Here is a 27,798-nt window from a genome sequence, read left to right on the forward strand (position 1 = left end):
AAATTTGTGAATAATTTTGCAAATAATGCAAAATTTAAAATTCTTTTTATATAAGGGTTTAGTATATGGTCGTAGAAATATATTGTAGAAGAAAAAATTTAAAAATCTTCACTAACTAGTGAAATAAACAGTTTTTTTGCTCTCCTGAAAACTTGTATTATTTTAGATAGGGACTATTGAATATAGTCCCTCGATATATTTCTTAGAATAAATCATCTTTGTTGAGTTTTATCTTAATATCATCACTTATACGATCTATTATTAATAAACTGATATTCTATAAGACGTCTTTGGAAACTCCAGTTGATTCTTTTCAGGATCCCCTAAAATGGACCATTAGGAATGTAATGAATGAATGGGTCTATTAAGGGTTAATTGTCTTGAAATTTAGATTCTTGTACAACTTTTTCGTAATCGGGAAACCTATTCTGCATTTCGATTGCAGTTCCGCAATGACCAAGAAAGGCATACCACCAAAAAACGTGAACCGAATTGTTGTTAACATAAAATTAATAATGCCGAATTTGAATGAACGTTTATATAAGAGAATTAACGACTTTAAAACATTTTAAGGAGGGGACTTTAAAGGGGGACTAGGATCAATCTTCGCTCCGGAACGACTTAAGTCCTACTCGGCCGAAGATTGTCAACCCAGCTACAGCTGTATCAACCGAAAGTTTTTTCCCCAGGAAAGAACTATCGGACACAGTCGAACTGTTACAACAACAACAACCAAATTATGCTTGTATAAAACGTAGTTGTGCCTATTTTTGTAGGGATATTTGTATTTCGGCATAATTATAAGCTCTAAATTCCAATTTAGGCGATCCGGTTATATAGGGTTCATCGTTTGGTCAGAAATAAGACATGTACCAAATTTTATCGAATTATTTTCAAAATTGTGACCTGTAGTTTGATTACAAGGTTAACATGAACAGGCAGGCGGACGGTCGGACATGGCTTAATCGACTCATAAAATGATTCGGAGCAGATTGGTATAATAAAAGATGGGTATAGGACCATTAATTCTATGCGTTGCAAACATCAGCACAAATCCAATTTACCCCCACTAAAGTGGTGTATTATATAATTATCCATAGACCCTCGCGTTTTGATTCTATAGTGCTTTAAACGTTTTTTGTATCAATAATTTGATGTCTCACAAACGAAATAATAAAAATCAATATAAAAATGTAATCAAATTTTTCACGATTGATCAATAAAATTTTATTAAAAAACTTACAAAATATAAATACACAGATAAATTGAAATGTAATTGCCATATAAAATTAACAAACTTATCAAAAAGGCATTTAGTCACAACGTTACATGCTATAATAATAATAAAATATAAGTAAAGGATATTATTAAAAAGGAAAGCAACATGTTTCCAAAATTACAAAAAAGTACTTACTACATTAAAAATGTGTTTGAATAGAAAAAAAAAATACAATAAATTGTCTATAATTAAGGATTTTAAAAGTTCTGTTAACGTATACTCTGACGAAATACACTTTGTTTAGCTTTACTAGTAACTGAACTGGACTTTTTCGCGGTATGAGGATCTGGTGCAAAACAATTCCATAAACGTAGAGTTTCATCAGCACCAGCACTAATAACCGTACTGCCATCGGGGGACAAGGCCATTTGCAATACTCTGGAGGTGTGACCAGTAAGTTCAGCTTGTTTTACCATCGAGGGATATTTCCATATTGTTAGTTGGTTATTGGCAAAACCATGAGCCGAAATAAGTTCTTTAAAGTTGCGTGACCACAATAAAGCACATACCTGTGACTTGGAATCCACCGAATTAATTAACGAACCATTATTAATATTCCAAAACTTTATGCATCTATCAGCCGTACCGCCTCCTGATGCTAGTACATTCGGCTGCCAGGGACACCAGGCCAAAGCACGTACTGCCGCTTGATGTTGGTTAAGAACATGTAAAGGCTCATTGCCAGTACCAACACCACTACCACTAGTAGCAGACCAAACATTTACCAAATTGTCATTGCCACCACTGGCCAAGTATTTAAAGTCGGTAGACCACTTAAGACCACACACCTCCTGGGTGTGACCCGCCAGATTACCAACTTTATGTTCACGGGCTCTGACATCATGATGTATAATGGTGCCATCACGACTGCCAGAAGAAACTAAAAATGAATTCCAAGCTAACGAACCCACACGTGCTGAATGTCCATCCATAACACGTAGACGTTTAATTTTAGAACAATCCCATAGTTCAACAGCGCCGGTATTATTACCAATGGCCAAAATTTGACCTTCCTGAATCCAGGCTAAAGCACAAGCATGATCACCTTCTTCATATTCTACTAACTGCTCAATATTACCAGTAACAGCATTCCAAAGATAGACAGCATTTCCCAATGCCACAGTTACTATATTGTCTGCGCTCCAATCCAAAAGATTTAAATCTGTAATGTATGTATATCAGGTAGAGTTAACTGAAATAATCTCAAATATTTGTAAAACAAAAAGTATTTTTGATCATTATGCAAATTTAAAAATATGGAAATATTTTAACAATTTGCTGACAAAAATAGTGATTTATTAAAAAATGGTTTGTATGGCAGCAAGGCTATTTATGGGCATACCCTTATACATTTTGGTAGAGGGATTTAGGTTTGCATTAAGTTATTTATACAGAATTTCATAGTGATAGCTTTAGTTGGATAGACAGACAGGCGAACTAATAAAATGATTCTAAGCGGATTGGGTATACATATGTGCAATGTTTTTGTATGTTACAAAACCAATAAAGTGGTGTTGGGTATAAAAATATGTTTTACTACTCACAATAATCATTAATAATATCCGGAGCATCTAAAATACGATCCGATGTAGTGGGTATATAACGTGAACCACTTTTAGTCGATATGGGTGTTTTGATGGAATAAACCACCTTAAGGGGATTCACGTGCGACTCCGGGGCCGCTGGTGCCTTATTTTGGTAAGATAATATACGTGTAGTCTTGCCGTCAGCTACTTGCATGGAATCCGATATTAATTTTTGTCTCTCAGCTTTGGCTGGGGTCATTTTATTGGCATTGTTGGAGTTACTTTCATTCTCTTCGTCATTTTCGGATTTATCCTGTTCTTGCTTTATCTGAAATTCCCTTAATAAATTCCCCAGAGCACTGACAAATTTGAAGCTTTATTACTTACCAGATAATGACCTAATTCGAAATTTGTAGTACCACGATTGGGTATAAAACGATCACCTCCGCCTGGTGTCTTAGAACCTTTGTTGGGTGTTGGCGTCTTTTTACTTTTACCATCGGCATTTTTGCCAGGAGTTTTTGTAGGAGGATTTACACCCGAAAAACTGGTATTATATGAAACTGATAGAACAGAACGTGTAGCATTTATGCTGCCATTTAAACTGGCAGTGGAGGCTTCCAACTTCTTTTGCCATCTTGGAGCCGGACCACGAGTTATCTCGCCATCCATGGTAAGCGCACTATTAATTTCATTGAAAAAATTAAACTGGGACATTTTGTCTTAACTAAAATTATAGTTTTTCCAATAATTAAATAATTTATTGTCAATTTAGTTTAAAATCTTTCACAGAGGTCAGAACTTTCTGGCTTGTTTTCTTCAATAATAATGGCGTTTTTTAATTTTTTGCGCTTTCAAAAAAGCAGTGTTGTAATTATTAATGGTGTTGCCAACTATTTTAAAGCAACATTACTGAGGAATTCGCCTTAATCACAGCTGTTAAACATATGCGAGCGAAGAAAAACTATTATTTAACTCGGCAAATGAAAACAAATTTCTTTTAACTTTGTAAAAAATTAGTTTTGTAAATTTTTTTAACTTAAAATGGGATTTTTTACCAAAGCAGAAGCAAAATCTCAGGAAGTGATACCAGGACTAGAACTAGATACCGCACCACCACCGCCACCAACCAAGAAACCAACAACTGAACCCGCGAACGAAAGTAAAAATTCTTCAGAAACAACCAACGAAAATAAAGCAAAAAAGGAATGGGGCTATGATTTGTATCCCGAACGCCGTGGTGAAGAATTCAAGCCAAAATGGTCTAGAATTCTATTGGGTTTCGAGGGTCATGAGAATATGGATAAAATCAAGTGTGAACGAAATGTTTACTGGTGTGTTAAGAATAGTCCTCTGGTTAAATTAATGATGGGCGCCTTAAAGAGTTCCGGTTGTCCGATAGACTTGAGAAGACATATTTCCTGTGAAGTTTGCGATTCATCGGTAACTGGTGGTTATGATCCCGTTCTCAATCAAATTGTTGTTTGTCAGAATATGGCCAAGAAGGAAGGCATGGTACAAGGCGTTCTAACACATGAAATGATACACATGTTCGACTATTGCAATAATGATTTAGATTTCCGTAATATAGACCATTTGGCCTGCACAGAAATTAGGGCAGCTAATTTAGCGCATTGTTCTTTCTTAAGTGCCATGATGCAAGGTGATGCATCTTTGTTTGACATCAAGGAAACACATCAGGTTAGTAATCGAATTAAATTTCGATATAGACACTATATAAAAACTTTTTATCAAAATCGTTCTATATATGAACATAGTTCCCAATATAAATCACAAGTCCATAATCGGCAATAGCTCCGAAATTTCGAAAATTAGTTTAATTGGTTAATGATATTTATTTTATTTCTATTTTTCAGAATTGTGTTAAATCTAAAGCTCTAGCTTCCGTTTTAGCTGTTCGCAATGTTACGAGAAAAGAAGCTATCGAAGCAGTTGAAAGAGTGTTTCCCAAGTGTTATAATGACTTGGAACCCATTGGTCGTCGTATTAGACGTAATTCACCGGACCAACATAGAGCATATATGGAGGCACCCATGTATGGTTACGATGTTTATTAAGTACTTGACTAAAAGTTATGGTTATTTGATAAATAAATTCTATTTGTTTAATTACAAAGATTTATTTTATTGATTTTATTTTTTTTCCATTTCGTATCAAAATTTGGTTTAAGAGATCTATGTTCAATATGGAAGAAGTTTCAAACAATTCAATATATGTACACATTACTATTCAATTTTATTTTCAAACTTAATTAACATATTTCATTCTTTCAAAGCTCTGCTTCCGTACTTGATAGGGTTCTAGAGTTAAAACAAATTTGCAATTTATGAAAGTCACGTCTCCGACTTTTTCAATTTATGAAGAGTCGAAAAATCACTCTACAATTTTCAACTTTTCGAACTTTGTTTATACCGACATTGTTCACTTTTTAATTTTTTGAATGTTTTAGAAATCTGAATCTGAACTACATAATATGTACATCATTTTAAAATATGACTTGGCAACTCTTTTTGGGAAGAAATGAACAAAGTCGAATTTAAATAGGGTTCTATCAAATGTACAGCTGATAGCAGTAAAATGTCATATCGCACATATAAAAAATATTAGCTCAAACGCTGAAATGTCATAATCTTTAAATGAAAAATTTAGTAATGTACTACTTTGTCACCTCGTTAAAATCGCCTTGAAAACCTAATCATAGCAATTAGAAACGCTGAGTTCAACAAAGTTTTTTAGTGAATTACGGGAATCACAAGAAATATTTCCAGTGATATGCTGCCCAAATCATCAGTATCTGCAATACAGGAATACTGTGCTAAACATAAACTACCACCACCCGTCTACGACTACATCGATTCCGAAGAGGGCGGGGCATTTATATGCCGTGCCAGAATAATGGATATAGATGCTGACGGCACTGGAAGATCAAAGCGTGATGCCAAACATTTGGCAGCCCATAATCTAATTAAAAAACTACGTACGAAATGTCCCGATATCGATGAAATACAACAGGTCGAGCACATGGAAATACCAGCTACGGATATGATTGTAACACTTCGAGACTATTGTGTACAGCATCAACATCCTTTGCCAGTATTCGAAATTATACAACAGGGCGGTACGCCGGATACTCCGGAATTCGTAGCTATTTGCAGTGTAGCATCAATAACACGCTATGGAGTTTCGGAGAAGAAAAAAGATGCTAAACAGATAGCTGCACATGCTATGTTGAATGTTATTGCAGATGTAAGTAAAGGAAATTTTTTTTTTGTCTACCCTTTTTTGAACGATTGGGGTTATTGGACATCTAACGAAATGTGTACGCAAATTTTTTTATAATTAAAAAAAGATAAATTATAGAAATAAAATATAACAATATCGAAGACTGACTATATTTAATAAATAAATGCATTTTGCGACTAATTTTGCTAATATGGTCGAGGATAAAGACTAATCTATTGTCAGAGCTATATGCTAATCTTAACTCGAGACTATAAACTAATCTACAGTCAAGACTATAAACTAATTTACAGTCAAGACTATAAAATAATCTAGTCAAGAATATAGACTATATTCAAGGCTTTAAAATAATCTAAAGTCAAGACTAGAGATTAAGGTATTTTAAGACTACAATAAAGAGTATTAATACTTGTCAAAGATATTTGTATCATTCTCTACTATAGACTAATCTGTAGTCGGGACTATAGGCTAATCTATAGTAGGGAATACAGACTAATCCGCAATCGAGGCAATAGAATAATTCAACGCAGATCGAACGATTATGTCGATCAGTGGCTAATATATTCTATATCATATATACTTATTAATTCTTTCATTTCATTAAAGAACACACAACCATTGGATCATCAAATGCAAGTAGCATCATTGGAGTCTACAATTGACGATGTAGAATACGAACGTTATCAAAAGTTTAAAACGTATCGTGAACTTTCCGAAACTAATATTGGAGAAATAGCACCGGGTATTTTATTGTCCGATCGTCATGATTATTTCGTAAAGTTTCACAAACATTTGAAAAAAGCAGCATGGGAAATAATTCATAGTGACAATTATGAAGGCAATAATCAAGCACAAGTTATGGATCTATTTCAAGCTTTAAAGATAAAACCTCGTATTACATCAAATCCCGCTGTTAAGACCTCAGAAAAAATGGTACAGATTGAAGTGGACTGTGATTTTGATGCATTTTTTGTAGATGTTGAGAGTAAGATTTATACTAGTGTTATTAATTATTTTCGTGATATGTTGATTTAAGTGAAATTTTCGTTACGTATTTTGTATGTTTGTAATATTATACGTTAGATTATACAAAAAAAGTGATGAAATGATGAATAAAATGCCAACAAAGCTTGGAAAGGTGAAATATTTTTTAATGAGAATTCTTATGTCCGGATTTTTAATAAAATTTTTAAATGGTATTTACGATTATATGTATATTATTTTTTATTTGCATAATAATTTATACAAGCATATAAATGTTTAATTGCTTAATACAACAATACATAGTTTCATTATATTTATTATTATTTATTTATGCTTTTAGTAACAATTGCTTTGGGCTTTTACGCTTTTCCTTTTATTAAAATAAAAAAAAAAAATATCACTAATTATTTTACCCTCATCGTTCAGTTGAAAGAATTTAAAGTTTTTATAGAGAATTGGCAACTTCTGTTGAATAAATACCAGATTAGGTCTTCACATTACATACTTTTAACTAGAAAAGTTCTTGAAATACAATTACTTATTTACATACAAATACTTAAAAATAATAGGTTTTAAATTTTGTTAAGATCATAATAATTTCATTATTATTCACACCAACTTATTGTTGTTCAACAACGGTCACCTCTATGGGTGGTATAAATTTCCATACGTGTTCTTGCTGTTCATGGTAACTTTGAGCACCAACAGTTATGTCGTTTAGAGTAATATGTAGGCTATTCTCAGCTGGTTGTGGCACAGGGCACGAGCGGGAAAGCATAGTATTGTTTGAAGCCGCTGTACCTAAATTTTGTGGTTTAGCATGACATTGTATGCTAGTCTTAAAACGTCCTGGTGTAAAAAATAACACAGTACATTCATGATTGGCCTTTTCATCTTTTCGTAAAATTGGTATACGAATTCTGCAGCGGAGGAATGAATGTTCGTATTAAAAATCTCTAAAAATATTATGATATAATATTGTCAGCTTACCTATTGGGGCCTGAAATAGCAACTCTGGTTTCTAAATTATAATTTTCTGTACCATTTAAATAGTCCTGATAAAATTTTATAGTGAGTATTAAGTTTTTCAAAGGCTGCACAGATTGATTACAAACTGTAATGCTTATTATGGAACTTTGTCCGGCTGTGCAAATTACTTCTGATTGTGGTTGTACCGGTTGATTTTTAAATGAAATATCTGAAAATAAGAATAAATGGTAGTCAAATATATCCTTTTTATTTATTTTTAAAAATTACTTACTCCATTGTAGGGGCGATACCGTACACAAGTCTATCATGGTAGGTGTCAGAATGATGCCTTTTAAAGAAGCTATGCCCTGTATGTCGGTACCCGTCAATGACCAGTTGATGTTAACTCTTTCAGCTATATGTTTTGAACACAAACGACTTACTGAATCGTTAAACGATCCCATGTCCGTACGAAAACAGAGTTCTGTAATAAATTGTTACAGAAATTAATTAAGGTATCAAAAGAAAAGTGATTTGATAGAAAATTAAAATGGTTTCAAAGCATTAAAACAAAAAAATCGTGTGACATTAATCAGTTCATACCTTTTTCCATATTTTCGGCCATTTCTGCTTCTCTAGCAGCCCAGACTTGTTCAACTGAACAACGATCTACCGGTATCGGAACTCGACAACTATCTTTAGCCTCCATTGAAATATTTTTATTATTCGTATAATTGAGCGTCATCTCTTGAGCAGTTAAATTTGTAATATCCAAAACCAAATAAAATTGTGAGGGTCTACAAAGAAGAAAATGATAGTTAATAATTAGTCGAGACTATAAGCCGATCTATTATCGGTCTCTATAATGTATACAATATATAGTCTTATCTATAGCCGAGAATATAAACTATTCTAAACGGTTCCATAGGCTAACCTGCCGACAAAACTATAGAATAAATCTATAGACAGAACTATAGACTACTATATAGTCGATAATTTAGAAAAAATTCTTTCCACATTCACATATTGACTTACACTTCGGCCGGCAGTACATCCCAACTTGTTATTTGAGCACTCTGGATGAGTTCAAGTTTAAAATATACCGAACACTGACGACAATAACCTTCTTGCATGGCTTCGCCACCTGAATATTTTATACGAAATTGAGCTTCTATATGTTGAGCCTGATTGCTTATTGAATTTGCGTCTACTGTTGTTAAACTAAGAGCTCCCAACGAATGTTGAGCCGTTGAGGTGGATGTGGTAGAACGAAAACTGCTATAAGCGGTATCATTACGTCGCGTAGATGAATGTTGGCTAGGGGAACCAACACGTGAGGGTAAACTGGCATGACTGGATGCTGATAAAGTTGAGGAATATTGCAAGGTATGAGAATGATCGTAGGGATGTATACTTGTGGAATGTACAGACGGCACCGTATGTTGATTAACTGTAGGACATATGAAATCAGCTTCGGCAAAAATGTCCACCATAAAATCTTTACTACATTTGGGAGCTATAGGTAATATAGACTTTTTGGGAATATAAACAGAAAATATGTAGTATTTCATGACTTATTTAATATGTAAAATAAGTTGTAAATACCTGCAAATTCTCATTTATTTTAAATATTTTCTTCTGTGTGTCCTGTTCAATATTTGATGTTATATTTACTTCTAAATGTTCCACCGGTATTTCACTATCATTTGTTATTGTTATAACGCACGTAGACGATTCACCATTGTATAATGTCAGACTGGCTGTTGTTATCACACTCTCCGCACCTGACATATTACTGAAGGTAGCGGTTTGGGGTAAAGATGTTTTAACGGTAACTGTTGGCAGTGCAGGTATTACATCGACCAAAAAATTCTGCGGAAATTTTCTATCCTTCATATGTTTCATGCGACAATTTGATTTTACACCTAATGTATGAGTACTATAACCTTGTATTTCTAATTGTCCCACCTCCATGGGCGTTCCATGTAAGGTGACATATGTTGGCACTTGTGGTTGTAATACTATAGTTTGTGGTAGAGATTTGAAAACAATACCATTGGTTAGCAAACGCATATCGCAAACGGTCAGTTCGAAAGGTAATGGATTTCGCAGTCGTACCGTTACTTCACTAATATTGTTTTGTACCCAGAAAAATGCTGTTAAAATATAAGGATAAAATAGAGGAAGATCTTAAAAATTGTTATAGAAATTGTCGGAAAGAAAAATAAATGATCTTACGTATTTTATGCTTATCCTTATTTTTATCTCTTCTATCAATAGAATTAAATTGCAATGGTGTAAACAAAAAAGGACCACTGTCAGCTTTGGCAATTTTAATGCGCTGAGGTTTTAAATGAGCTGGTAAATCTTTGACTACAATATCCAAACAGAACGGCAGATCAGTTAGATTGGCAGGTGGTATAATAGTACCATTTTCTAAAACCAAAGGAACTGGAGAACCCTCACACTGAGCACTTAAGTTCTGAAGAAGTAAAAAAACAATATTTGTAAAGTTGATATCAAACAGTTAAGTTATAGGTTTTACCTGCAATTGTACTGCCATTTCACTTTGTTCCGTGGGTGTCATATTATGCCATTGTGTTTGTAATAAAAATGTCATGTGTCTAGTGGCTAAAGTCGAGTGGCCCAAACGTTTAGCTGCTGTTATGAGGGACTGTAGTAAATCAATCTGTAAACAAGGCCAACCCGATTTGGTTTCCAGCACCTCCAAAGGATCTAGTGATAACATATAGCCCGGAAAACTGGACAACATAAGACGATAGGTTTGTGACCAATCGGGATTCGAAGAGTTTTGATGAACATGTTTCAAAGCAGCTAGACGCTGAAAGAAGGCCGCCTTGCGTCTATAGCCAATTTGCTGGTAGAGTGAAGTCATCACTTCAAAACTTTTTATACGATCTGCTTCGGTCATTGAGTGATTAATATATAAAATATTTTGCAAACACATGGCCACATCCAGGGGACGATTTTGTTCTATAAATATGCGGGCTGCTTTAAAAGCAGCCTCAATCTCTACTATAGCAGCATTGCGATATTTGCTATAATTTATGATGGCATTTTTAAAATAGAATAAAATCTCATCGGGCTTCAAGATGTTGCCAGGCAAATCTGAATGTTGGCCGGAACGGTGATTGGCTGCTGCCGATATGGTCGAGGTGGAAGATGATGAAGATGTTGAGTTGGTAGAAGCTTGAGATAAGGTTGATGTGGTAAGTATAGATGAAACGGATGAATTAGAAGCCGAATGTGGTGGTAGATGAGTAGGTGAGCTGGCCGCATTTTCTGAATTTTCTGCTACAGTTTTTTCGCTGGCATTATAACGTTTAGTTATTTCACTTTGTCGCCATTTTTCGGGAGTACCTTTGAGAGGAGAACCCTCTTGCAGGGAAGCATTGCGATGTAAGGTTTCATCAGCTCTAAGTTGGGGATAGAGTAAGCATACTGAGGCCGAACAGAGACCCTCTTCAGCAGCACCTTCCCACAAGAGATCATTAATTGACCTTAAAGTGTCACAGGCACTGTGGTATAAACTTAAGGCGTCCTCCAGCAGACCAGCCTGTAAAGAAAGATCTGCCAAATTCTTTGTTACTCTACCCACCACACGTTTACGATTATTCCTCGAATCCATATCTAAACCCACAAAATCACGTTTTTCAAAGGGTGCGGTTAAGAGTGAACATTTTTCTACTTTTTCCCGAGAACGCTCCAAACGTCTCGATTCCAGAACCCATAATAAAGCATTTACAAAATCAGCCATGTGAGCTTCTAAATCTGTACACATTTCATTTTCCCTATAGAAGAAAGCTTGAGCCTTAAAGTTGGACGGTGTGGTAAATTCATCCTGTAAACGTTTCGGTTTATTTGTGGGTAATTCCTTAGAATCAACCACTTCACCATCATGATTTGCAATTGACACTTCAGCCGCTTTGTCATCTTCCAATGGGGCTGGACCAAAAAATATAGCTCGCGAATCGTATAAAGTACTTCCGTAACGCACCTTAAGCGATTCGTGTTGACGACACAATTCATTTAATTCTGGCTGACTGTCAAATTTGCCAATGGTAATGAGACCCAACAAACGCCGATGAGTTTGGAAATCTCCCCAATCATTATTCTCTACCGGATGATCATGAATATAACGTATCCAAATGTCTCGGGTGATGCCACTAGAATCTAAATAACAATGAAATTACACATAGAAAAACTCATTCATTATCTTATTTGCAGTATCCACATACCAATTATTTTCACATTGTTTACACGTCTGACCTTGTCGAAAGCTTTTTGTAATGTTCTGGGTTTGGATGGTCCAACACCTCGTAATAGCACTAACAAATAACTGTGATGCAAAATGGTTTGTTCGTAATCAGGACGAGACATGTTTTGTTGCCAAATCTCTCACTTTTCACTGTTTCCAAAATTATGAATTTATTAAAGTAAACACTGAGGATAATATTTAAAACTTTTATTGTTGTATATCAGCATCCCTGCCAGAACAACATACAAGTTTTTTAAGCTCAATTCTTTTGTTGAAGGCGTATTTCGTTTATTTTTTCTGTGTAGTACGTGGTAAAGATTTTTTTGTCTTTCAACTGGCACAAAAATAATTTATTTATTGCAATTCATCACTACTTTTGTATGTTTACAATACAAAAACCACTTAACTTTATAATGTTTTGAATTAATTTGTATTGTATTTATTGTTTGTTCTCCTTTAATTAATTCAATACAAGAAAAGTTAAAATTTTCTTAAAAATTCCTATCATTTTTTCTATTCCTTGTTTTTTTTTTTGAGTTGTCAATAAGATGTCAAATTTTTTTACAATTAAGCTGACCAGCTTTTTTCAAGAATTACAGAGCTGCTTTTACTTCAAACAAAAAAGTGTTTGTTTGTAGCAAACACGAGATACGAAAAATAAATTGCTGTTTGACAAACCCAGTGTACACTTAATAAGGTAGCCTCGTCCACACAGCTGGTCATCAGCTGTTACAATCTTATCTGTCAAAATTCCTGTTTATTTACATTAAGAAAAAATCGCAAAAGTTGTAAAAATTTTTCAAAAGTGAAGAAAATTATGTTTTTAAATAAGTTTTCTGGGTCAATTGCGATTAAATGTCTTTGTTGTCCTCCTCCCTTGATAAAATAAGAAAATCTTTTGCTCCGGCATACGTTCCAAATCAGATTAAAAAATTTTTAGCACAACCAATTACTTTTCACAAAAAGCACGTTCTATTCGCAAAATTTGTCCTCCCAATAGTTATAGTTATGATTTTCAGGCATTCCACGTTTAATTAATTTAATATATTAATATTAATAGTTAAAATTTAAAATATTTGCTAAAAACTCGTATTTTTATTATGTTTATTTGTTGCTTTTTCATTCTCCGCATGCAGTTTATTTTGACAGATTGGATTATTTCACAATAACAAATCGCCTGTTGTTTTTGTATTGTTGTATTTGTTGTAGCGACGAGGCTACCTTATTAAGTGTACACTGGACAAACCAGAATTTCCTAGGTCGTCAAACATATGTATGTTTTTTAAATGGAACATCAAACAAAATCAGTTTGAAGGAAAAATTAAATGATTTTTTGCGCGAGCAGCATGTTTTCGCGCCATTTTCACTAATTCTTCTTTATTTAATGTTCTGTCATCTTTTACATACATTTTGGGTTTGTAACAAACGTAGAACGTAGATATTCTATTTTTGTCTATTTACTGCCGGTTTCTCTAAATGCGAAATATAATTGAAAACAATAAATAAATTTAATTTTTTTTTTGTTTTCAATATATTTATAAGAATGAAAATGTTGTTTCAATATTGTGAAACAGACAGTTATTTATAAATGGTATAACATAAATGTTATTATATCTACAAGTATTCGTGCTCAGATCGCCCAACGTCTACAGTAGAAAGAGAAGAAAACCTGGAGCCTGGAGTCTAGTACAGTCTATAGTCTAGCAGAAAATTAGTTAAGTACTTTAAAACCTAAAAAGTCCTATTCTTGCTAAAAGTTAGTACTATTTCAAAATTTAAATTTTCCATGCCTGGTCGATATTAAAAAGCCGCAGAATTTCTTAGATTTGGCCGCCGGTATAGCACAGTTTAATCGGCGCATGGCACTTTTTGGAGCCACTTTGTTTTGTGGGGCGCGTGTAGTTTGTTTTCTTTCCACTTTTATTGTTATTTTTATAAAAATTCATTAATAAATAAAAAAAATATTAAAAAATTAACATGAATCTATTGCCAAAATCCCATGAAGAATTCGCACAAACCGACTATTGGAATGCCTTCTTTAAGAAGCGAGGAGAAAAGGCTTTTGAATGGTGGGTATCAGGAAGACGCAAGAAATTTATAAAAATTATTTAATTTTTTAAAATTTTTTATAAGGTATGGTGAATATTTGGAATTATGTGAACAAATACACAAATATGTGAAGACCAATGATAAAATCCTTATGTTAGGTTGTGGTAATTCCAAACTCAGTATGGATATGTACGATTCAGGATTTAAGTAAGTAAAAGAGAAAAGTGCTGGTCATGGTCATAAGAGGATATGCATACCTATTTCTGTAAAATTTCTTTTATAGAGGTATTGTCAATATTGATATCTCCGCTGTGGCTATTAAGAAAATGCAGGAAATCAATAGCCGCTCTAGATCGGATATGAAATTCTTGCAAATGGATGCTACAGAGATGTCATTTGAGAATGAACAATTTTCGGTGGCTTTGGATAAGGGTACTCTAGATGCCTTGTTTGTTGATGATACCCCGGAAGTAAGGGATACGGTGGAAAAGTATTTTAAAGAAATAAGTCGAGTTTTACGTACTGGTGGTCGTTATATTTGTATTTCTTTGCTACAAGAACATATTTTAAAATATGTTATTGAATATTTCCCTAAGAACTCTTTTATGTTGCGTATAGTTCAGTGTTTGGATGCACAGAAAGCTAATCAAGAGAAAAATGCCGATAATCCAGATGCTGTTTCAATGCCTGTTTTCGCATTGGTGGCTACTAAGTTTAAAGCGTTACCCATGCCGGTAAGTTCTCCCTTATTTAAGAACAAATACAATTTGAATATATATAAATTAAATTTGTTTATTTAGATTTTAGAATTCAGTTTTAGCAGCGACAAAATTCAACGTTTAAATTCAACACAAGAACTGGAAAATGCTGTAGCATCAATACAAAGAGCCGCCCTAGTTTGCAATGGTTTGGCGCGCAGCAATATAGCTGGTCACAACGAAGTTACAATGGAATTGTGTAAACCCGGCGAAACAAGTCCACGTTATACTATACACATATTGGATCAGCCACCCGCCAGAGGTTTTGGCAAATATGCTGCCTTTATAGTGCCACAAGGAAGGTATGTAGTCAACACTAACTTACAGTTATTCTCCACAATATACAGATGACTTGTATTGCAGAGAAATTGAATGGTTATTTTCTACCACTGAAGGTCGTAAAAAGCTGCAGTGTTCAGCGAAATTTCAACGTATGGCTGTTGTAACATTACACCGTGACCAAGTGTATGAATCTTTGGATGCAGTCAAAGCGGAATTGTCGGAAAATGTTAAAAGTTTAGCTCCCTTAGGCTTGAAAGAGCAGGTTTGTGAGATAAAATTGCAAAAAATAGTAAATCATTATAAATTTATTTCTTTAAATTTTGATATCTAGATACCTTTCTTATCACTCGGCTCAGATGTGGGTAAGCGTGAGACCTTAGTTTGTGGCTTTTCCAAAATATCTGGTGATTTTAGAGTAGAAGAAGTTGAAGATGCTGATGGCAGAATTTTGCGTCGTTTAGTATTTTTAAACAATCAATTTGTGGTACAATCTGAAGCTTTAGTTAAAACGAGTAGGTGTCAACGAAGTTTTTTACATAAACTATTAAATTTTTATCTGTTTCTTGTTAAAATTTTTTGCAGTAAAGCCTAAAGATCAAAAACTTGAGCGTAAAATAATTGATATTGGTTATTTGGCTTGCCAACATCATTTGTATATGTCGGTGGGTGTGCAATTGGCTACCGCAGGCCCTATACAAAATAACGAACTTAAAAATGTGTTAGTTGTGGGTTTAGGTGGTGGTGGTTTATGCAGCTTTTTACATGCAGCATTACCGTAAGTAGAACGTTTGTTTTCTTTTTTCAACAAACAATTGTTTTATTACATTAAAAGTTTTATTACAAAATAGTAATTTATGTGTTACGGCTGTGGAAATAGATCCCATGATGCTAGAAGTTGCCGAACAACATTTTGATCTTAAACAAGACAAACGTCTAAATGTGGTTATTGATGATGGTTTGGCGTTTCTGCAAAATTGCAAAAATGAAGGTGTGTTTGAACATAATATACATTAACTTTCAACACCAACTAAATAAACCGTTTATTTGTCGATTTCTATTTAGGCATTAACTACGATGCTGTGTTATTCGATGTCGACAGTAAGGACTTAACATTAGGCATGAGCTGTCCACCACCCACTTTCTTAGCCGATACAGTGTTATCGAATATTACTAGCATTATAGGTGATAAGGGATTATTTATTTTGAATTTAGTTTGTCGTGATGAAACATTACGTGCAAATGCTTTAGAATCAATGAAGAAAGTTTTTCCCTTTATTTGTACGTATAAACTTGATGAGGACATCAATGAAGTTGTTTATTGTACAAATAATTCAAAATTTGCAAATCTTAAAAATTGGAAAAAATTATTGGGTTCAGCGGGTAGAAATTTAAATGCTGCTGTGAAAAGTAAAAAGTTAAATGCTGACGATATGCTGGATGTGACGGAGTTTATGAAAGATTTGAAATTGTAAAATGTATAATTGTTATTTTCATTTTTATAAAGTGTTGAGGAAATTATGAGAAATAAATAGATTTTTTATTATTTTAATTTTTTTTTAATTTCTAGTATTTTATTAATAATGTAATAAAACAAAGTTTGAGTTATAACAGTATATAGTCTAGTCTTTAGCCTAGTCTGTAGTCTAGTCTATAGTCTAGTCTACAGTTTAGTCTATAGTCTAGTCAATAGTCTAGTCTTTAATCAAGTCTATAATCAGACTATAGTCTAGTGAATGTTCTAGTCTAGCCTGTAATCAAGTCTAGCCTATAGCCTAGTCTATAGTTTAGTCTATAGTCTGGTCTATAGTCTACTCTATAGTCTAGTTTATAGTCTAGTCCATAGTCTAGTCTATAGTCTAGTCAATAGTCTAGTCTATAATCAAGTCTATACTCAAGTCTACAATCTAGACTATAGTCTAGTGTATGTTCTAGTCTAGCCTGTATCTAGTCTATAGTCTAGTCTGTGGTCTAGTCAATAGACTAGTCCATACTCTAGTCTATAATTTAATCTATTTTCTAGACTAGTCTATATTCTAATCTATAGTCTATTCTGTAGTCTATGTTATAGACTAGTCTATAGCCTAGTATTATAGTCTAGTCTGTAGTCTAGTCTATAGTTTAGTCCATAGTTTATAGTCTTGTCTATAGTTTAGTCTATAGTCTAGTCTATAGTCTAGTCTATAGTCTAGTCTATAGTCTAGTATATAGTCTATAGTCTAGTCTATAGTCTAGTTTAAAGTCTAGTCTATAGTCTAATCTATAGTCTAGTCTATATACTATTCTATAGCCTAGTCTATAGTCTAGTCTATACTCTAGTCTATAGTTTAGTCTATAGTCTACTTTATAGTATAGTCTATACTCTAGTTTATAGTCTAGTTTATAGTCTAGTCTATAGTCTAGTCTATAGTCTAGCTAGTCTATAGTCTAGTCTAAAGTCTAGTCTATAGTCTAGTCTATAGTCTAATCTATAGTCTAGTCTATATACTATTCTATTCTAGTCTATACTCTAGTCTATAGTCTACTTTATAGTATAGTCTATACTCTAGTTTATAGTCTAGTCTATAGTCTAGTCTATAGCCTAGTCTAAAGTTTAGTGGGTAGTCCAGTCTATAGTCTAGTCTATAGCCTAGTCTATAGTCTAGTCTATACTCTAGTCTATAGTCTACTTTATAGTATAGTCTATACTCTAGTTTATAGTCTAGTTTATAGTCTAGTCTATAGTCTAGTCTATAGACTAGTCTATATTCCAATCTATAGTCTAGTCTATCTATATTATTAAGTCTATAGTCTAGTCTAAAGTTTAGTCGGTAGTCTAGTCTATAGTCTAGTCTATAGCCTAGTCTATAGTCTAGTCTATAGTCTAGTCTATACTCTAGTCTATACTCTAGTCTATAGTTTAGTCTATAGTCTAGTCTATACTCTAGTCTATAGTTTAGTCTATTGTCTACTTTATAGTATAGTCTATACTCTAGTTTATAGTCTAGTCTATAGTCTACTTTATAGTATAGTCCATACTCTAGTTTATAGTCTAGTCTATAGCCCAGTCTATAGTTTAGTCGGTAGTCCAGTCTATAGTCTAGTCTATAGCCTAGTCTATAGTCTAGTCTATAGTCTAGTCTATAGTTTAGTCTATAGTCTACTTTATAGTATAGTCTATACTCTAGTATATAGTCTAGTCTATAGTCTAGTCTATAGTCTAATCTATAGTCTAGTCTATATACTATTCTCTAGTCTATAGTCTACTTTATAGTATAGTCTATACTCTAGTTTATAGTCTAGTCTATAGTCTAGTCTATAGCCTAGTCTAAAGTTTAGTGGGTAGTCCAGTCTATAGTCTAGTCTATACTCTAGTCTATAGTCTACTTTATAGTATAGTCTATACTCTAGTTTATAGTCTAGTTTATAGTCTAGTCTATAGTCTAGTCTATAGTCTAGTCTATAGTGTAGTCTATAGTCTAGTCTATAGTCTAGTCTAAAGTCTAGTCTATAGTCTAGTCTATAGTCTAATCTATAGTCTAGTCTATATACTATTCTATATTCTAGTCTATAGTCTAGTCTATAGTCGAGTCCATAGTCTAGCCTATAGTCTAGCATATAGTCTAGTCTGTAGTCTAAACCTGAAAAGTAAAATTGAATTTTCCGTGACTGACAACAACATATGTACTTACCACAGTTTTCTGAGCACAACAAAGAAAAAAGTTCGCTTCTAGTTTTGTTTTTATTCAAATATATTTAAAATTCTAAATAATTTCAAATAAATCATGATTCAAACTAAAAAATTTAATAGGGAATTGATACTCTTCCAAAACAATTTTAAATTAAAAATACACTTCAAATTTATTTTAAATTATCTAAAAATTTTATTATAAAATTTTTTTTGTTTACAAAGCATTAAAATAAAATTAAAAACTCAATTAAACAAAAATTACTAATAAATAACTTAGAGAATATAATAACAAATACGAAAAAATAAGAAAATTATGGAAAAAATTAAAAATAAAATAATGAAATTAAAATAACTTAAATAATTCTAAATGTAATTTATTTATATATGCAAAATCTGAAAATGAATTTAAAGGGGAGAATGTTTATACTATAGAGAAAATGATGAAAAACAATACAATTTTTTTTCTTTAAGGAACTTAAAGCAATCCGTAATTTTTAATTATAATTTCTATACATAATGTTGCTGTTTAATAAGTTAATATTTAAATAAACAATAACTTTCATTACATTAATTCGTTTAAATTAATTTTAATGGAATAATGTTGTTTTTTAATAAAAATATAATTCATTTCCTTTGTTTGATTTTTCTTTTTCGGGAAAAATGTCAAGTTTTTTTTTTTTAATTTTCGTAAAAACACAAAATTTTTAACAATTATTTAAAGCCTTTTTACTATTTATGGGAAAAAATGCAGTCAAAATTTGTTTTATTACTTTATTTATATATATATTTTTTCTAGGCATAACCAAGTTTTTATCTTATTAAATTACATTTTGTTTTTGGTAAATTTCATTTTACTTTTCTTTTTATCTTTTGTTTGTTGTATTTTAAAAGTTTTACGTTTTACTTAAGTCACCAACTAGAAATAAAATAAAAAATAAATCAAGAAAATTTATTAAAAATATTTTTTTCTCTGAAAAATTAACCAAAACTTGTGTTATTAGCGTCGTGTAGTGTTAAGAAAGATGTTAGAACAAATATTAATAAACAAACTAAAATTAATTGCAAGTTTAAAGTGATTTTTGTAAATTGAATTATATGAATTTTTTAAAAAGTTTCTTTATATTTATATTTTCTTAGCGTTTGTTTTAAATGTTTAGCTGAAATGGAAATAAACAAATTTTTTGTCATTAATAATGTTTTGTTAGAGAAATGAGTAATTTTAAGTTACTTCTGAAAACGTCTTGAAGAGTAACCAATAAATACTTAAATTTTGTGGATGAAGTTAAACAGTGATCCTTAAAGCAAACATTAAATGATGTAAAAGATTTTTCTGGACATCGTTTACGTTGTACCCTATATCGGTTAAAATGTATAACAAACTCCGAACGGATGAACTCTACTTCGACAGATAATGTTTCTTCATTTTTGTTTATTATAGTCTATAGTCTAGTCTATAATCTAGTTTATAGTCTAGTCTATAGCATAGTCTGTAGTCTAGTCTATAGTCTAGTCTATAGTCTAGTCTATAGTCTAGTCTATAGTCTAGTCTATAGTCTAGTCTATAGTCTAGTCTATAGCCTAGTCTATAGTCTAGTCTATAGTCTAGTCTATAGTCTAGTCTATAGTCTAGTCTATAGTCTAGTCTATAGTCTAGTCTATAGTCTAGTCTATAGTCTAGTCTATAGTCTAGTCTATAGTCTAGTCTATAGTCTAGTCTATAGTCTAGTCTATAGTCTAGTCTATAGTCTAGTCTATAGTCTAGTCTATAGTCTAGTCTATAGTCTAGTCTATAGTCTAGTCTATAGTCTAGTCTATAGTCTAGTCTATAGTCTAGTCTATAGTCTAGTCTATAGTCTAGTCTATAGTCTAGTCTATAGTGTAGTCTATAGTCTAGGCTAGTCTATAGACTAGTCTATAGTCTAGTCTATAGTCTAATCTATAGTCTTGTCTATAGTCTAGTCTATAGTCTAGTCTATAGTCTAGTCTATAGTCTAGTCTATAGTCTAGTCTATATTCTAGTCTATAGTCTAATCTATAGTCTAGTCTATAGTCTAGTCTATAGTCTAGTCTATAGTCTATGGTCTAGTCTATAGTCTAGTCTATAGTCTAGTCTATAGTCTAGTCTATAGTCTAGTCTATAGTCTAGTCTATAGTCTAGTCTATAGTCTAGTCTATAGTCTAGTCTATAGTCTAGTCTATAGTCTAGTCTATAGTCTAGTCTATAGTCTAGTCTATAGTCTAGTCTATAGTCTAGTCTATAGTCTAGTCTATAGTCTAGTCTATAGTCTAGTCTATAGACTAGTCTATAGTCTAGTCTATAGACTAGTCTATAGTCTAGTCTATAGTCTATTCTATAGTCTAGTCTATAGTCTATTCTATAGTCTAGTCTATAGTCTAGTCTATAGTCTAGTCTATAGTCTAGTCTATAGTCTAGTCTATAGTCTAGTCTAGAGTCTAGTCTATAGTCTAGTCTATAGTCAAGTCTATAATCTAGTCTAGTCTGTAGTCTAGTTTATAATCTAGCCTATAGTCTAGTTTATAGTCTAGTTTATAATCTAGTCTATAGTCTAGCGGAAGATTAATTAAGTACTTTGAAACCTAAAAAAGTACTATTTTTGTTATAAGTTCTTCCAGTGGACTACACAACTTAAAGACTAATAAATAGAATCAGAAAACCTCAACAAAATCCTGGAAAATTAAACAGATTGAAAATCGTTTATTGAAAAAAACATGTTTGCATTCAAAAAGGACATTTTCCATCTACTTCAATATGATTTGCAATTATATTGAATAAATAAACATTTATTTTATTCGAAACAACGGAAAAATCTACAATAAAAACTATTAACTAATAAATGGCGAAAAAATTTTAACTAAACTTATAAGTTAATTTAAAATAGCTTTTGACGAAATGTTTCAAAAAGGAATGTAAACATTCATTCATTTTTACAACAAGATGTTAAACACAAATTTTATAAAATGTAAAGAATGATTAAATTAAATTTCAATAATAATAATAAGTTTAACATGTATTTAACTATACACTGGGTTATATTTTTGAAGTATATATTAACAATTGCTAACAGCCTTAAATGTGTAAACTGTTAATTAATTCAATAAAATTGTATATAATGTATGTGTTATGTTTATTAGGGTGGCCCTTAAATGGAGATTGCTGATATTCCCGCCAAAAAATGAAAATTTAGTTCTTTCTAAGATACCATTTCTTAAAGGCCTTTCACATGATAACAAAATATATCTTTCATTTGCGTCAAACATGAACAAAATTGGCATAACCTTAAAAAGGACCTTTTTATCATTTGATTCAGCTCACCAAATATTGACGCCAAAACAAAAATTTTGAAATTGAATCAAGTTTTCATTTTCGGTAGGAACATCAGTACTTTATTTCTTCCCCATACAAAAGGGGCCACCATAAAGTATATATGAAAACGTTTGCAAAAAGCTGTTTTAAAATATATGTATGTATATAGAGATTCAAATCTAAACGAAAAATCTGTTAATATTCATAATAATATCAAATATATTTACAAAATATGCATGTCTTTCTTTCATACGTTCTCGGTTTTAATGCTTTAAAAATGGCTGCCCCGCCCACCTCACGCACTTAAAATACTTTACGGAAAATTTTGTTAAAACTACGATTTTTCTTTTTCGATTGCGTCGATGAATTTGAACTTGAACTACGATTACTATTGCTACTACTGCTAATGCCACCCGACGATGATTTCTTACAATTCGACGATGAAGCTGACGTTGTTGCTGTCGTAATGGCACTTTCACCTGATGATAAAATGGCTTCTTCTAATATGCGAAATGAGTTTTCGGTAGAATTAGTGGGAAAATTGATTTCAGACAAAGAAGATGAATCCAAGCTGGCATTAGGTGAGACACGTAAAAATGCATTATTAGTGCTATTAGAAATGGAAGTGGACATTTGGCCGTGACCACCACCACCACCGGATGAGACAGATGAAGCTGATTTTTTTAAACGATACCATTCCCATGATGTCGACTCATGGGCTGGATTTGATTTATTGCTGTTGGAAATTTTACCTTTAAGACTTTTTGTAAATGGTGATTTAAAGAAAACTGGCGAAGATAAACGGCGTGATTTTTTCAAATTACTATCCGCCAACGTTTGTTTATTGTTGGAGGATGATTTCGATTTTGAGGCAGGATTATTGGCATTTGAATTTGGATTGACGCATTGATAGCCGCGCGGGCCATCGGGCATAAACTCGTTATAGGCTAAATCAGCATTGGGTATGAAATTATCTAAATCGTCTTCGTCTAGCATAAGGCGTTCATCGAATTCGGCGCCTTTTAGTTCTGCGGGAGCTGAACTATTAAGTTGTGAAGCTGTGTCGGCAGGCGAAGATTGTTGGCGTTTAAAACTTTGCGTTTCCTTTTTCTTTTTTGATTTTCCATTTAAGCCGGATGGCTTTTTAATTCTACTTGAAGAAATCTCTGCAGAATCTGGCCAATAAAAAATTAAATATTTTTAAGTTTTAGGGAAAAAAGGAATATGATTAATATACACTACTTACCTCCTATGCGATCTTCAGCATTTAGTTCCTCTAAGTGCTGCCAGGCTTGCAACTGAGCCTGAGCTGTATTGGGCCAAGAGTGTTTTTCTCCCTTACGCTTAGCTTGGGATTTTTGCGGGTGTATAGGTGGCAGACCGGCTCCCTGATTAATATTATTATTACTACCATAACAAACGGATATTTTACGTTGTCTTGTCGTAGTACTCGGATTATTGTAACTAGAGGCCTCTTCCTCCTGTTGCTCAGTCTTACTTTGGTGGAGGCTCGTTCTAGCGCCATCACCTTTACATTCTTTTAAAATTAACATGACCTCTTCACTAGGCCTTCGATATTTATCCGCATAACTACCACTGACATTAGAGGCGCCCTCCTGGTCACGCCGTTTAACCGATTGCTGATGATCCGAAAAATCCTCAAAGGATTTGCGACGATTAATTTTCTTTTGTGTGCTTGTCTGCGCCACATTTGTGTCATTTTTCCGCTTACCACTTTTGTCGTAGATCGACAATACCTCCTTGGTATCTCTTCTAAGCGAACGATAGAATAGTATGCCCACCATAAGAACAAAAAAGACAAATGCTCCCACAAATATTATGACCACAATACATGCATGAACATGTAATTTTAGGTCATCCAATTCACTTTTAAGTTGTGTATTTCGTTCGGCATACAATTGTTCGAGTTCATTATGACGTCGATTTTCTTCCTCCAGTGTGCGTACCGTTTGAATTTGTTGTGTCAGAGTCTGTTGTAACTCTTCGACTTGCTTTTTATAACGTCGTGATAGTTCTTCGAGGTACTGGCCTGACAGAGACATGTTACGCTCAAGAGCCTAAAAAAATATGTTAGAAAATTGAGTAAATGAAATGTAAAATTTGTAAATTGGAGAATATAATTGTTGTAGTTTAGTGTTGGAGTTTAGTAACAGTATCTAAGTTGTTTTATAGAACGCATGCAACTTACGAGTATTATTAGCCTAATATTTATATGTTTAAATGTATGTTTTCCTTTGTAGTAGTCTAAGAGTAAGCTTAACATGTAGTTAAAATACTGAGGGTGTGTATGATAATAATGTAAAAGAAGAAAGGTTAAAAATCCGTACAGTGAAATGAAATTATTATATTTATCAAACTAATGAATCATATTAACCATATCAATCTTATCAGTGAAATTAAAATATTATCTCATTGTATCTAATGTATGTATTTTTCTTATAATACCTCATCAATCCCATCTATAAAGCAGAATATAGACTCCACTATCTATCTATCTATCTATCTATCTATCTATCTATCTATCTATCTATCTATCTATCTATCTATCTATCTATCTATCTATCTATCTATCTATCTATCTATTTATCTATCTATTTATCTATCTATCTATCTATCTATCTATCTATCTATCTATCTATCTATCTATCTATCTATCTATCTATCTATCTATCTATCTATCTATCTATCTATCTATCTATCTACCTATCTATCTATCTATCTATCTATCTATCTATCTATCTATCTATCTATCTATCTATCTATCTATCTATCTATCTATCTATCTATCTATCTATCTATCTATCTATCTATCTATCTATCTATCTATCTATCTATCTATCTATCTATCTATCTATCTATCTATCTATCTATCTATCTATCTATCTATCTATCTATCTATCTATCTATCTATCTATCTATCTATCTATCTATCTATCTATCTATCTATCTATCTATCTATCTATCTATCTATCTATCTATCTATCTATCTATCTATCTATCTATCTATCTATCTATCTATCTATCTATCTATCTATCTATCTATCTATCTATCTATCTATCTATCTATCTATCTATCTATCTATCTATCTATCTATCTATCTATCTATCTATCTATCTATCTATCTATTAATAATGAAATTATTATATTTATCAAACTAATGAATCGTATTAACCACATCAATCTTATCAGTAAAAATCAGTAAAATTGAAATATTATCTCATCGTATCTAATGTACATATCTATTTGTTTATATATACCTCATCAATCTCATCTATAAACCAGAATATAGACTCCACTATCTATCTATCTATCTATCTATCTATCTATCTATCTATCTATCTATCTATCTATCTATCTATCTATCTATCTATCTATCTATCTATCTATCTATCTATCTATCTATCTATCTATCTATCTATCTATCTATCTATCTATCTATCTATCTATCTATCTATCTATCTATCTATCTATCTATCTATCTATCTATCTATCTATCTATCTATCTATCTATCTATCTATCTATCTATCTATCTATCTATCTATCTATCTATCTATCTATCTATCTATCTATCTATCTATCTATCTATCTATCTATCTATCTATCTATCTATCTATCTATCTATCTATCTATCTATCTATCTATCTATATCTATCTATCTATCTATCTATCTATCTATCTATCTATCTATCTATCTATCTATCTATCTATCTATCTATCTATCTATCTATCTATCTATCTATCTATCTATCTATCTATCTATCTATCTATCTATCTATCTATCTATCTATCTATCTATCTATCTATCTATCTATCTATCTATCTATCTATCTATCTATCTATCTATCTATCTATCTATCTATCTATCTATCTATCTATCTATCTATCTATCTATCTATCTATCTATCTATCTATCTATCTATCTATCTATCTATCTATCTATCTATCTATCTATCTATCTATCTATCTATCTATCTATCTATCTATCTATCTATCTATCTATCTATCTATCTATCTATCTATCTATCTATCTATCTATCTATCTATCTATCTATCTATCTATCTATCTATCTATCTATCTATCTATCTATCTATCTATCTATCTATCTATCTATCTATCTATCTATCTATCTATCTATCTATCTATCTATCTATCTATCTATCTATCTATCTATCTATCTATCTATCTATCTATCTATCTTATCTATCTATCTATCTATCTATCTATCTATCTATCTATCTATCTATCTATCTATCTATCTATCTATCTATCTATCTATCTATCTATCTATCTATCTATCTATCTATCTATCTATCTATCTATCTATCTATCTATCTATCTATCTATCTATCTATCTATCTATCTATCTATCTATCTATCTATCTATCTATCTATCTATCTATCTATCTATCTATCTATCTATCTATCTATCTATCTATCTTCTATCTATCTATCTATCTATCTATCTATCTATCTATCTATCTATCTATCTATCTATCTATCTATCTATCTATCTATCTATCTATCTATCTATCTATCTATCTATCTATCTATCTATCTATCTATCTATCTATCTATCTATCTATCTATCTATCTATCTATCTATCTATCTATCTATCTATCTATCTATCTATCTATCAACATTTCTCCAATTTTATATCCTGTTCCACCGTGCACTGTATTATTGACTTGTATCGTAATAATTTCAAACTCTTTTTCACCAACTATCTTGGTAACCAAAATCAAAGTTTCCTTTCTAAAGGAAACTATAATAAAATATATGAAAACACGCAAATTTCCTATTAAACATTCTACACATCTTGTAATGTAACATGTTTGAAAGAGAATAAGAAAACGAAAACATGAAATCACAAGTTCATCACAACAAAATATTAAAAAAAAAAACAAAAAATCACCCTTACGAAACTGTGTCAGGGTAAGAAAATAAAGCAAATTTGAGGCTGAAAATATGTGTCAAAGAAACCTACCTTAATTCGATTTGATAGACGTATAAAAACACTTTCCGATTGGGGACCATTCGAGTTTTTCGGCTGGTTATATTGTGAAGAACCCCCGACGATGGTAGAAGGTACAGTTGTCAATAAATTATCGATATTATCCCAAGAATTTGTGTCTTCTTCGCTTTTAGAAGCAACATTAACTGAATCCATATTGGTTGCAGGCGTAGGAGAAGGTGTTGTAGTGGTTGGAGCAGTAGTAGCGGCTGGTTCAAAGTTTTCAACTGAAGCTGGGGTTTCGGTAACGGTAACAGGTACTTCAGTCTCTGATGATGATGCAGGTTCATCGGCAGGTACATTAAATATATTAGTATCAGGTAAGTTAGGTTTTTGTATAATTTTAGGCGGTAAAGTAGTAGCTTCTAATTGTGCTTCAGGTT

General features: G+C 32.1%; 6 protein-coding genes across 6 annotated transcripts in view; 3 read left to right on the forward strand and 3 right to left on the reverse strand.

Moving 5' to 3' along the window:
• Positions 1-1,202: 1,202 nt before the first annotated feature.
• On the reverse strand, positions 1,203-3,651 carry LOC119611638 (cell division cycle protein 20 homolog). Its single transcript, XM_037967278.1, has 3 exons — positions 3,193-3,651; positions 2,824-3,133; positions 1,203-2,441 (listed from the first exon to the last, which is right to left on the reverse strand). The coding sequence occupies exons 1-3, from the start codon at positions 3,520-3,522 to the stop codon at positions 1,489-1,491; spliced, it is 1,593 nt and encodes a 530-aa protein (XP_037823206.1). The 5' UTR covers positions 3,523-3,651; the 3' UTR covers positions 1,203-1,488.
• A 94-nt stretch (positions 3,652-3,745) lies between these two features.
• LOC119611639 (mitochondrial inner membrane protease ATP23 homolog) lies at positions 3,746-4,943 on the forward strand. The gene is made up of 2 exons (XM_037967279.1): positions 3,746-4,506; positions 4,683-4,943. Exons 1-2 carry the CDS (start codon positions 3,850-3,852, stop codon positions 4,881-4,883), a joined length of 858 nt encoding a protein of 285 aa, XP_037823207.1. The 5' UTR covers positions 3,746-3,849; the 3' UTR covers positions 4,884-4,943.
• Positions 4,944-5,479: 536 nt separating this feature from the next.
• LOC119611636 lies at positions 5,480-7,226 on the forward strand. The gene is made up of 2 exons (XM_037967276.1): positions 5,480-6,072; positions 6,673-7,226. The coding sequence occupies exons 1-2, from the start codon at positions 5,599-5,601 to the stop codon at positions 7,099-7,101; spliced, it is 903 nt and encodes a 300-aa protein (XP_037823204.1). The 5' UTR covers positions 5,480-5,598; the 3' UTR covers positions 7,102-7,226.
• A 46-nt stretch (positions 7,227-7,272) lies between these two features.
• Positions 7,273-12,851, reverse strand: LOC119611635 (protein brunelleschi). The gene is made up of 9 exons (XM_037967275.1): positions 12,279-12,851; positions 10,565-12,213; positions 10,258-10,501; positions 9,625-10,175; positions 9,055-9,551; positions 8,623-8,816; positions 8,312-8,503; positions 8,041-8,248; positions 7,273-7,970 (listed from the first exon to the last, which is right to left on the reverse strand). Exons 1-9 carry the CDS (start codon positions 12,418-12,420, stop codon positions 7,670-7,672), a joined length of 3,978 nt encoding a protein of 1,325 aa, XP_037823203.1. The 5' UTR covers positions 12,421-12,851; the 3' UTR covers positions 7,273-7,669.
• Positions 12,852-14,138: 1,287 nt separating this feature from the next.
• Positions 14,139-16,863, forward strand: LOC119611640 (eEF1A lysine and N-terminal methyltransferase homolog). Its single transcript, XM_037967280.1, has 9 exons — positions 14,139-14,367; positions 14,432-14,554; positions 14,631-15,081; positions 15,148-15,407; positions 15,469-15,649; positions 15,719-15,899; positions 15,970-16,162; positions 16,236-16,375; positions 16,450-16,863. The coding sequence occupies exons 1-9, from the start codon at positions 14,276-14,278 to the stop codon at positions 16,857-16,859; spliced, it is 2,031 nt and encodes a 676-aa protein (XP_037823208.1). The 5' UTR covers positions 14,139-14,275; the 3' UTR covers positions 16,860-16,863.
• Positions 16,864-21,518: 4,655 nt separating this feature from the next.
• LOC119611637 (SUN domain-containing ossification factor) overlaps positions 21,519-27,798 on the reverse strand; it is a 10,504-nt gene continuing 4,224 nt past the window's right edge. Inside the window, 3 exon segments of the mRNA XM_037967277.1 lie at positions 21,519-23,554; positions 23,626-24,457; positions 27,389-27,798. The exon segment at positions 27,389-27,798 is cut by the window's right edge and continues 1,207 nt beyond it. Coding sequence (XP_037823205.1) covers positions 22,683-23,554; positions 23,626-24,457; positions 27,389-27,798 — 2,114 coding nt within the window. The 3' untranslated portion in view covers positions 21,519-22,682.

The sequence above is a fragment of the Lucilia sericata genome, unplaced genomic scaffold (assembly GCF_015586225.1).
Source record: "Lucilia sericata isolate MDLA Ls3-8-SP2 unplaced genomic scaffold, ASM1558622v1 Contig001499F_arrow, whole genome shotgun sequence".
NCBI classification, from domain to species: domain Eukaryota; kingdom Metazoa; phylum Arthropoda; class Insecta; order Diptera; family Calliphoridae; genus Lucilia; species Lucilia sericata.